The sequence below is a fragment of the Mytilus trossulus genome, chromosome 2 (genome assembly GCF_036588685.1).
Source record: "Mytilus trossulus isolate FHL-02 chromosome 2, PNRI_Mtr1.1.1.hap1, whole genome shotgun sequence".
Lineage (NCBI taxonomy): Eukaryota > Metazoa > Mollusca > Bivalvia > Mytilida > Mytilidae > Mytilus > Mytilus trossulus.
The window spans coordinates 62028501-62040562 of NC_086374.1; the positions used below are offsets into that span (position 1 = coordinate 62028501).

Genomic DNA, 12062 nt, shown 5'->3' on the forward strand with positions numbered 1-12062 from the left:
TATGATAATAAACCCCTCACGGGGAGGATTGTGCATGATATTCATATGATGAAGACCTAGTTTTTCAATCAGTTTAATTAAAGTCTGGAGCTGGCATGTCAGTTAACTGCTAGAAGTCTGATGTTATTTATGTATTATTGTCATTTTGTTTCTTTTCTTTGGTTACATCTTTTAAAATCAGACTCGGACTTCTCTTGGACTGAATTTTAATGTGCGTATTGTTATGCGTTTACTTTTCTGCATTGGCTTAAGTTATAGAGGGAGGGTTGAGATCTCACAAACATGTTTAACCCCGCCGCATGTTTGCGCCTGTCCCAAGTCAGGAGCCTCTGGCCTTTGTTAGTCTTGTATTATTTTAGCTTTTAGTTTCTTGTGTACAATTTGGAGTTAAGTCAATCTAATTAAAATATTGATCTCTGATTACGTTATACTGCATATGAGCAGCTGACCCCTAACAAATATATACTAGTTCAGCTGATAATGAACGCCATTATCAGCTGAACTAGTATATAATTGTTAGGGACCAGCTGTAGGACGCCTCCAAGTGCAGGAATTTTTCGTTACATAGAAGACCTGTTGGTGACCTTCTGCTGTTGTCTGCTCTATGGTCAGGTTGTTGTCTCTTTGGTACATTCCCCATTTCCATTCTCAATTTTAATCATACAATGGACCAACAAAAGTACCATGCACGCACGATTTTATTTTTATTAACCATTGATAAATATTTGCTTTGTCTATAATAGTTATAAAGTTAAAAAAAAAAAAAAAATATTCCCCAAAAGCATAGAACACAGAACTGTTTTATATTTTTATTTCTTAAACCGTATACTATGCTAGTCCATAGTAGTATACTAAATATAGACACTTTAGCAGTGTTTAGTTTTATTATAAGATCAGACACATTTTTCTACATTTCATTGATGTGTCCACACTGTACCGATGCACTCGATGTATTCGCAAACTGAATAAATGTCCTTGGGGTAAAAATTCAGACTCATCAACATACTCGAGTTGGCCTGTCTTTTCTTAACGTTTCCTGTTTCATCTTCTGAATCCGTTGCAACAGGTATACACAACTTCACGATTTGCATTCGAATGCATTAAACATAAATGTGGTCTAATCTTGCGTCATTCTTTACATACTTTGGTTTCCCTGTCTTGGTGTGCCATACGTAGACCTGAAGTAGAAGCCATGTTATATAAGAAATGTAATATACATATTTTTTTAACTTTTGATTGACAAAAACATATCAATTAAACATGTAACATGTTGATCAGGTACTATCAACCCGTGCAGAGCACCTAAGATCACACTGGCTTTTTCGGTTTTTTGCCATGAAGTTTATAGTTTCCATTCGACATTTGAGTTTGAATATCAACTTGGTGTCTTGCACCTCTTTTTTCAGTGTTATCTCACTAAACACGTATACAATAAAAGCGTTCATTTCTTGTAACTAGTTCAAATAAAATTGAGAATGGAAATGGGGAATGTGTCAAAGAGACAACAACCTGACCAAATAAAAAAAACATAACAGCAGAAGGTCACCAACAGGTCTTCAATGTAGCGAGAAATTCCCGCACCCGGAGGCGTCCTTCAGCTGGCCCCTTAACAAATATATACTAGTTCAGTGATAATGAACGCCATACTAATTTCCAAATTGTACACAAGAAACTAAAAGCTAAAATAATACAAGACTAACAAAGGCCAGAGGCTCCTGACTTGGGACAGGCGCAAAAATGCGGCGGGGTTAAACATGTTTGTGAGATCTCAACCCTCTCCCTACACCTCTAACCAATGTAGAAAAGTAAACGCATAACAATACGCACATTAAAATTCAGTTCAAGAGAAGTCCGAGTCTGATGTCAGAAGATGTAACCAAAGAAAATAAACAAAATGACAATAATACATAAATAACAACAGACTACTAGCAGTTAACTGACATGCCAGCTCCAGACTTCAATTAACTGACTGAAAGATTATGATTTCATCATATGAACATCAGGCACAATCCTTCCCGTTAGGGGTTTAGTATCATACCATCATAATATATATGAGAAGAACATAACCCGTGTCATGCCAACAACTGTTTTTAGAATAAATGTGTTTAGTTCCGATGCAAAGACCTTATCAGTGACTCAATATTAACGCCAAAATATGCAATCTTTAATGACTTGACAACAGTATCTTAATCATATCCCTTCTTAATAAGTCTATTCAAAGGTTTTGTAAGTTTCTGAGGTGAATATTGACACCTTTGAGCTTTATAAAGAATATTTCCATAAAAAAATGGATGTGAAATACCTGAACGTATAAGAAGTCTGCATGTTGAGCTATATTTACGAATGATGTCTTTATACCGATGATAAAATTTAGTAAATGTTTTGACTAGTTTGTGATATCGAAAACCCTGGTGTAATAATTTTTCAGTAATACATAAATTTTTCTCGTTAAAATCTAAAACATTGTTACATACACGAGCGAATCGTACAAGTTGAGATATATAAACAGCGTAAGATGGTGACAAGGGAACGACACCGTAAGATGGTGACAAGGGAACGTCACCATCTAAAAACAGATAATTAACGATAGGAAATGAAAAATCATCCCTTTTATCTTAAATTTTAGTATTCAGCTTTCCGTTAGTGATATAGATATCAAGATCGAGGAAAGGGCAGTGGTCATTGTTAGTATTAGCATTTATATCCCAAAGGGTTGAGGAGGCATGAAACATAAAAACTTCTGCACTACTATGTTAACTCTATAAGTATGCTGTTAACGTTGCAGTTATGAATGTGTGTTATTTAAGTCTTATTTTCCTCTGCTGGTAGACTATCATCGTCCCCAGGAGGGTATCATCATTCAGCTTTCCAATTCTGTAATGACTTGGTTTTGGAGTAAAAAATCTTAAATTGCCCGTTCAAGAAACTAAGGTTTTAACTCCACCAGGCAAAGTTGACCTTGGATGGATTTTGGCTATTACTAGTATATAAGGTCTTTTTTTGGCCATAACGCGCTTCAACTGTTTTGGTGCTTAAACATCATTGGCTTTCAAATATTTGGTTTTGAGCATTCCTGATGAACGTTAGTCTGGAAAACGCTTAAGACGCTTGTTTCCGTTTTTGAAAACCCCAAGATGTTTTACTGCATAACCCTGACTTAGTATCTACATGGGCAATATGATTGGTGTGCCGTTCGTAAAAGTGTGATGTCCTTCGTCTCATACGTCGTGACCACTGAATTGGTGAAAGTTTGTATTGTCCATAGATCGAATTTGTAATATTGGACTTTTCATTTGTTTGCGCGTGTCTTGCTGTTTCGTTTTAATTTGTCCTTTTATTACTATTCTTTATCCCTGTATTGAACTTGAGATCAATTTCTGTGAGATTGAAATGACACATCTTGTGACATCAGCGCAAAATGGCTATGACCAATTATAATCACTGTTATCAACCTGTGTTCTGAAACCTGTACGAACAATAAAATACCCATAGGCCTTTAGATTCTGAAACGGCCAAACGGAAATCTGCAAACGAAATTAGTAAATGGTAGGAATTAAAAATCAAACCTTTGTACAGTTATCCGCCCTTGGTTCTATATCTTCAATAGTACAACACTGTTCCAAGAACTTGGTTTCTGCTGTACAACATGTATATGCTGGCATTTGAGTTTCAAAAAGCATTGGATGATAATCCCATAAAACATTGACATTGACAGCGAATCCTGCCATATCTACAGCAAAAACACGATATTTTGTGGCCCATCCAATAAAGCCGGTCACCTAGACAAAAAAGTATAAAACAATATGAATCATGCAGTTAAAACAATGGATGTGCGAGGACAGTCCACTGTGTGGAGCCCAACAATACTCCCTCTCCTTCATTATCATAAATCTCGAAGTTACCAATATGATATATACATGCTAACGTATACATAGAACACATTACTGATATATATGTCTATATTTATATTGGTAAATTGAGGATTGAATTGCCCTGTTGGTATTTTCTGCCTTTTTTTCACACATTTAAACATTTTAACTATATTCTATTTATTCATTAAGTATATAAAGTCATTATTTTACACATTTCATCTCCTGTTTTCTTGTCCTTGTAAAAAAGAACATTGCATCTCCTTGTTTATGAATACGACTGTGTAAGGTTCCGGAATGGAACGTGTATTTAATTTACGTAGCTTACCTTTCCATCTTCAACAACAGGTGTCTCTGCTTTATTCCCACCTGTAAGTCCTACAGGCCACATAGAAACCTTTTGAGTATATCTCATCTACAAAAAGAAAACAAACAAAAACGTACTTTTATACTAACACATTCTATCTTACCGTACTACGTAGACTTTTGGACTTTTTGAACGATCTCTCTCAGACTATTAATCTAATCTAATAGAACTATACGAATTTCGATATCCCCACATGATTACGAGCACGCGAGTTGTGATGATCTGATTTTTTTTTATCAAATTGTCTCAATTCAGCATCGAAATTCTATACATTTATTTACATTGGACATTTCTCATGTTTTTTGTAAGAAATCAACTCTGAGGTAAAGCAGCTGATATTGCATGCAATATACAAAGGCAAGATCTTAATCATAGTTTCAGTATCTGCGATTTCGTTTATTATTGATCAATATATGATGCACATTCCTCAAAGTACCTTCTGGCATGAGAATAAGAAAGGAGGTTACTTACTCAAATATGTTTCTCTCTTAATATTTAGGAACTTCATAGTATAAAAAATAGTCTGACGATACCAAGGGGATGATCGTGGATCATTAACCGAAAAACCAAAACCATTGAAACAAGAAAAATGGTTAGCAATCAAATAACATTCTACCAAACACTGCGCATACCACTAGACAGAACAATAAGAAATAAACAGCTGTTGATTGCAGGTGCTCCGAAAGGGTAAACGGAGTTGAATCTACAACACCGATCAAGTAGATTCTAGTTGCTTATGGCAAGTAAAATTTTGGTGACATTAATTATGAAAAAGAAGATGTGGTATGATTGCCAAAGAGGCAACTCTCCACAAGAGACCAAACGACACAGAAATAAATAACCATATGGCTTTCAACAATGAGCAATGTCGCTTCCAGTAATGTCAAAATCGAGAGAAAAAGGACTTGATAAATTAATTTACTTACGTGAGGTAGTCACTTACGCAATGTAGTGGGATTAAATATGCTTATGAGCGCTCGACCTTCCCCTAACCATTTTGGTCGGGTTGTTGTACCACAGTCTCCGTTTCTATTCTCTATTTGAACGCAGTAACTGAAAGCTTTTTTATAGCAAAATTAAAATATCGACCAATTAACATTCATGTTTTCCCAGGCTCAACTTTTGTTTAATTGGCAGTGTAGGAAAAAACATTCAGTATTGTGGTAGAAAAATGCTGATTCCTAGCCGTCTATCGATTGTTCTATTTTGTTATTGAACCGTGGCGTCATTCAAGTATAACCCGTAAACAAAATGACGTATTGGACACGGGCACTTGTCTCAGAAAAAAAAACATACATACCTTAATATAGTGTTATATTAAGGTATATAGGAAAGTTTTTTCTGAGACAAGTGCCTGTGGTATTGTATCTTTTAAGAAAATCCAAAAGTGCTTATATATACAGATTACTTTTAATCTTAAGTATATAATTGTTTATTTCAAGTAAATGTTTATTTTTTTTTATAAAACTTTGATCGATAATTGATTTCAACAGTCACAAGTTAGGACTTAATCCTCCTTAGGTAATTAAATAGTTTTCCACAGTAGGTAATTAAATAGTTTTCCACAGTCGCCAACTTCAAAAAAACAATTATCACAATTTTACTAAGTATGGCCCTAGAGACACTAAAATAAATCTGTTTAAATAAAAATAAATTCAGAATGAGATTAAACTAAAAGTGTGTATTCAACAAGAATATATAGTTGTTGTTTCATGAGGGTCTCCAGGGGGAGGATGGGTTCCTTCATTTCTGGATTTTAAAAAAAACAACTTTTTCATCTTTAATTCTTTATTTTTGGGGCCATTTTCCAGTAGAATTTGTACTTTATCCTCTAATCTCTAAACCCTTCTTACATATATATACTAAGACTTCTGTGGAATCGAGTATTGACCAAACAAAACCGAAGGCAACCCATAAACTTACATTAGATAAGGAGTTTATACACTTAAAGTTAGTCTAGATCCTCACGTTTTTACACATTAAAAAAATCACAATGCAAAAAACACGTGTTTTAAAATAGATTAAACAAACTAAAATTTCACTGTCAAAATTCAATTTATTTTGTCATCATATTTGTTTATTCATGAACCTGTCATTGTATCTATTAATTCATTTTAAGTGATTGTCTAAGATTGTTGGGTTACTGTGCGATAAACATCACGTGGCAAATATATCATGTTTATTCTTGGAGAATAAATTACTGACTGTAATCAATCAATCAAATAAGAACAGGCACTGCAACGGCGATCGAACGGACGAAGTTGAGGAGTCGGACTGAATTAGGAAAATAAAGACAGAAACATTGCCTTGTAACCGACCACCAACCTGCCTATTATGCAAATGTATGTATATGATTGAAAACCCCTTGTCTCATTGGTTCTATCTTGCGACCAACGCAAATAGCCGGTTAACAGATTTTCCTGACAAAATATTAGTTCCTCGACACAATATGAATCCTTTTGAACCTGGTCTCTTACGTCATTGATGATTCGGTAAAACATTGTGACACGCAGCATCAATTTGTACATATAATTACACAAAACTTGATAATGATCACTAAGAAGGAACATAACACCAAAGAATCACTTTGTTTGATCTACCATTTTACGAAAGAAAATGCTTCTTGAAGGGCTTTAGAGAATTTTTACCTTTTTTGCAATGTTTTCAAACTAGCATTCCTCCTTTTTTGCATAATATAAAAAAAAGGGCTTGGATTTTTTTGTATATTATTTCATCGTAAGGTTGTCGGAACAAGTACAAACTTATCGGAAGGAAGCACAAGCACAACGAAAAGATCAGATTATCTTTCATCTAGTGTTCTATAATGGTAAATTTTCATTACAAACCTCTTCAAATAAACGTAGATCATAAGCATTGTCATCATCTGCAAAATACACAACAGCCTGTTCTCCCCAGTGATGATTACGGGTTATCCATTGAATGGCGGCATTTTTCTGATCATTTCCTTTTGAAGCATTTGTAGATTCCTTTGTTGCTTGAGATATATACGTAAAGGACATATTCGTATAGACTAAAAACTCGTGGATATGATGGTTAGTAGATGTCCAATCCTCAACAACTATCCAGTGCAGCCGTCTGACTTGCCGTAAAGTGTTTGCCATTCGTGTTAGGTCCGCCATTTGTGTTAATCTATAGTAAGTTGGAGTAATGGCGTATATAAGTGGAATGTCTTTTTGTTTTATACGTGGTTTATTGTTTTCCAATACGTGCTGTGTTGGGTTCGGTAATTCTGCAAATGTTTTGAGTTGTCGCGAAAGCATTTTCGAATGTTTTATTGTTTTTGTATTTAAATCTGTAAAGGAAAATAAATATGTCAACTAACATCAAACAAAGATAAGAAAAAATGGAATGGCGAGAGTGTATTGGCTGAAGAGGTTACTGAAAGCTACTAATGGGACAATTAAAAACCCAGACAGATAGCGGAAATACATGTGTTATTAGAATGTGGTGTTTGAATAAAGTTGTTTATATCTGAATGTATCTTTTTCTATATTATATACAAAATCTTCCAATTATCTTTTAAATTTTTACGTATTCATCTGGTCTGAAATATTACATAATAATCATCTTTATTCTCATAAACCATAAGATACAACAGGGGTTTTCGCTGTCAAATTTAATATGTTCACCGATTTGACTCAAATTGTCTAGTACATATACAGACTATACATGATATAGAACATATTATTTTCGTAAACACATCTTAAACGCGAGACGGTGTTTTCCTGTGAGATAAAACTAGAGGCTCTAAAGAGCCTGTGTCGCTCACCTTGGTATATGTGAACAAAGGAAGCAGACAGTTCATGACAAAATTGTGTTTAGGTGATTGTGATGTGTTTGTACATCTTACTTTACTGAACATTCTTGCTGCTTACAATTATCTCTATCTATAATGAACTTGTCCGTGTAGTTTCAGTGGAAAATGTTAGTAAAAATTTACAAATATGATGAAAATTGTTAAAAATTGACTATAAAGGACAATAACTTCTTTGGGGGTCAATTGACCATTTTGGTCATTCTGACTTATTTTTGAGTCTTAAATTGCTGTACATTATAGCTGTTTACAGTTTATCTCTATCTATAATAATATTCAAGATAATAACCCAAAACAGCAAAATTTCCTTAAAATTACCAATTTCGGGCAGCAACCTAACAACGAGTTGTCCGATTCATCTAAAAATTTCAGGGCAGATATATCTTGACCAGATAAACAAGTTTACTACTGTCAGATTTGCTCTAAATGCTTTGGTTTTTGAGTTATAAGCCAAAAACTGCATTTTATCCCTATGTTCTATTTTAAGCCATAGCGGCCATCTTGGTTGGTTTGCCCGGTCACAAAACACAATTTTTAAACTAGATAGCCTAATAATGATTCTGGCTATGTTTGGTAAAATTTGGCCCAGCAATTTCAGAGAAAAAGATTTTTGTAAAAGTTAATTAAGATTTACGAAAAATGTTTAAAAATTGACTATAAAGGGCAATAACTCCTAAAGGGGTCAACTGACCATTTTGGTCATGTTGACTTATTTGTAAATCTTACTTTGCTGAACATTTTTGCTGTTTACAGTTTATCTTCATCTATAATAATATTCAAGATAATAACCAAAAACAGTAAAATTTCCTTAAAATTACCAATTTTAGGGGCAGCAACCCAACAATGGGCAGATAGATCTTGACCTGATAAACAATTTTACCCCATGTCAGATTTGCTCTAAATGCTTTGGTTTTTGAGTTATAAGCCAAAAACTGCATTTTACCCCTATGTTCTATTTTTAGCCATGGCGGCCATCTTGGTTGGTTGGCCGGGTCAAAAAACACAAATTTTAAACTAGATACATCAATGATGATTATGGCCAAATTTGGTTTAATTTGTCCCAGTAGTTTCAGGAGAAGATTTTTGTAAAAGTTAACGACGACGGACGACGACAGACGACGACGGACGACGACGGACGCAAAGTGATGGGAAAAGCTCACTTGGCCCTTTGGGCCAGGTGAGCTAAAAATGAAAGAAAAATTACTTCAAATATTTGTGAATTCTTGTATAATCATTAAGAGGAGACAATGATATATATTTTTCCGCGTGATTTTCCAATATTAGGTAAATCACTCTCTTTTCAACCATGTATGCTTTCACGGTTTCATATAACAATAAAAAAAAATAGATGCAATCTACAAGTAACTGCTTCATATGATCTGATATCAAATTTCGATTTTTAATGAAATATTTTTAATCATTTGTACACTATATATTCCTGTTTCTTTATCTAGAAGAAATAATTCAGTATAAAATTAGCAAGGCATTGAATTTTGACCACGAATTCAACTTGATACAAACTTTCTGACACTGTTTCGATCTATTTAGGCCGGTTTTTTTGCTCTTTTAAATTATTTACATTAAATCGACCATACCTATAAGTTTTGCTTATTGTGGAAGAACGTTCAGTGATTTGAAAGTGTGGTGGTTTAAATAATTGTCTTTGTGTTAGGCCGTGTTCACACCAAACGCCGTGTAGAGTAAACATGTTTACAATTAGTTTAGTGTAGTGTACACTGGTTTCACATTACATTTGTTCACATCTATACACCTTGTTTAACTACCTGTACATAAGATTTGTTCTCACTTGTAAAATATATGTCATTTAAATGTTCATTACGTAGAACTGAAAGGGAACAACCATTTGACTTCAAAAGGGGGGTGGGGATGGGAATGGAAATATTCCGATCCCCAATTTGATAAAAATAAAAAATATATATGGTCATACAGATGATAAACAAAAATATTCTGAATCAAGAGTTTCCGCATACATTATAGTGTTAAATATTGACAAAAAAGTATTTGATCACCAGCATCGAAAAAAAAGGAATAAAAACGTACACGCGAAAAAAATCTGACTCAGATAAAAAAAAAAAAAACCCTCCCCCTTTTTTTAAGTTAAGTGGTTGCTACTTTATGAAAGAAATTTTTATAATTAACAGTAGTTTGAATATACTAGAGATGTCTCGATAACGCATTAGAAAACGTTAGCTGCAACAGCGTGCTTACAGCCGAAAAAAAGGATTGAGATATTAGGGATCACTACATTTTTATCTCTTCTGTTCGTTACAAATAGTATTTCTTCTCCAAGGAGTATTTGGTAAAGGAATAGGGTAACGTTTTTTTAATTTATTTTACGTGTTATTTAACGGATCTGAGATACTAGACAAATATATTTACCTCGAACTTTTTTTAGTCATGCATTTATGCGTGAATCGTTTTTTGAGTAAAGACCAGTGACGAATATTTCTGTGTACGTCAAGTCGATTCTGGAAGACCTTTTCAAATGAATTAGGCAGAAACTATTTACTTCATTTTTTGTGGAGGGGGAGGGGGCGTGAGCTATTGATTTTTTGTCAGGATAAATTTTGGTGACAAGTCGAAATCAATTTTAGCATTATATATAGTTGCAGCTGAGGGTGAAACAAAAAAAAAAAATTTCAGGGCCAAAAAATAGAAACATTTTCAACTATAATACCCCCCCCCCCCCCCCCCCGAAAATCAATTGGTTGCTGCCTTATGGGTTCGGCAATGATGCTGCATTGAGCCTTGATTAGGGGTTAATAAACTACGTTATTTTTTTTTAACAAAATAAAATCTGTAAAATTTAGACAACTAATAATTATCAAAAATATCAATTTTACTCAAAAATAGTTTCCTCCTTAAATATATAAAGGATAAAACTAATGTTCTAAATGCCTAGTTTTGTGTACACTTACCCTACACAAGGCCTACATTGACTATCGACTGTGTGTAGGTTAAACATGATTTAAACTACATGTAAACATTGAGTTTTATCAATGGGAACGCAATTGTGTTTAGTTTACGTGTGAGTTACACTAACACAACACCGAATTTGGGTCAATGTGAACACGGCCTTATTTGCCATCACTCTTGTTTTCTTGTTTAGATGGAGTGTTGTCCCAAACTACTGATAATACGACGATCAAATTCACCTACCTTTGGGTGATTCTACTGTTAATAAGACTGACAGTATCGCAAACAAAAGCAGCAAACACAGAACGTTCCATATGTTACTGTTTATACTGAACTTCACCATCTTTTAGATCGGCCTTAATCCAATTCCTATAAAATCGTAAAATAACGTCCCATTTCAACCAAAGAAACGTTCCATTTAAATCAACCACGTAATCTTTGTGTCTCGCTTCACTTAAAATATATAATTTCAATCGTGACCATTCATGCTTATTTCTAAAAACTTGGATTTAATCGTTCTATTAAACGAATGGGTTACATAATAGAAATAATTGTTTTTCTTAACGAACAATGTACAATGTAAGAATGAATATTAAATATTTGTATTTTCTTTAAATAATTTTCTTAAAAAAAAAAGTCACGACACAACTAAAGGTTTATAATAATGTACACAAACTAGAACGGGATGGAATATATTAATGCAGTGCCATTTTGTAACCTCGTGTTCAATAGAGTGTGACCGGTCAACGGGTGTATCCCTTTAATGGAAGATAAAAGGTATAGTTATTTCAGAATTGAAAGTAGGTTGAGTTGAGTGCAAAAAGTGTCATACCACCAATTAAAAACCGCTACATACTCAATCGAATTTAGAATTCTCCAAGCTTTCTAATAATTTAACTTCAAAGAGAAACCAGGTATATCCTGAGTTCATGTGAGATCATGTGAGTTGCACATGTTTCATCTTTCTATATGTCAATGTTCAACCAATATTTTTAGTCTTGTAGTGAAACACGACCATTCAGAAGTTAATTCTACTATAAATAACTCCTGGTTT

The 12062-nt window shown here is 33.9% G+C and overlaps 1 protein-coding gene across 2 annotated transcripts; it reads right to left on the reverse strand.

Annotated features, from left to right (window-relative positions):
- Positions 1–837: 837 nt before the first annotated feature.
- Positions 838–11517, reverse strand: LOC134707723 (galactosylgalactosylxylosylprotein 3-beta-glucuronosyltransferase 2-like). Of its 2 annotated transcripts, none has more exons than XM_063567730.1 (5): positions 11252–11517; positions 7083–7549; positions 4198–4284; positions 3567–3779; positions 838–1178 (listed from the first exon to the last, which is right to left on the reverse strand). In XM_063567730.1, exons 1-5 carry the CDS (start codon positions 11349–11351, stop codon positions 1101–1103), a joined length of 945 nt encoding a protein of 314 aa, XP_063423800.1. In that variant the 5' UTR covers positions 11352–11517; the 3' UTR covers positions 838–1100. The 2 variants fall into 2 exon arrangements, with proteins under 2 accessions (XP_063423800.1, XP_063423801.1); XM_063567731.1 differs by lacking the exon at positions 11252–11517 and adding an exon at positions 9667–9768.
- Positions 11518–12062: the final 545 nt, after the last annotated feature.

Coding starts and splice junctions, on each gene's coding strand:
- LOC134707723 (XM_063567730.1), bottom strand. CDS start 11,351: ATGGTGAAGTTCAGTATAAACAGTAACATATGGAACGTTCTGTGTTTG. Junction 7,550..11,251: donor AACAGTAGAATCACCCAAAG/GTAGGTGAATTT, acceptor TTTCCTTTACAG/ATTTAAATACAAAAACAATA. Junction 1,179..3,566: donor GGGCGGATAACTGTACAAAG/GTTTGATTTTTA, acceptor CTTCTACTTCAG/GTCTACGTATGGCACACCAA.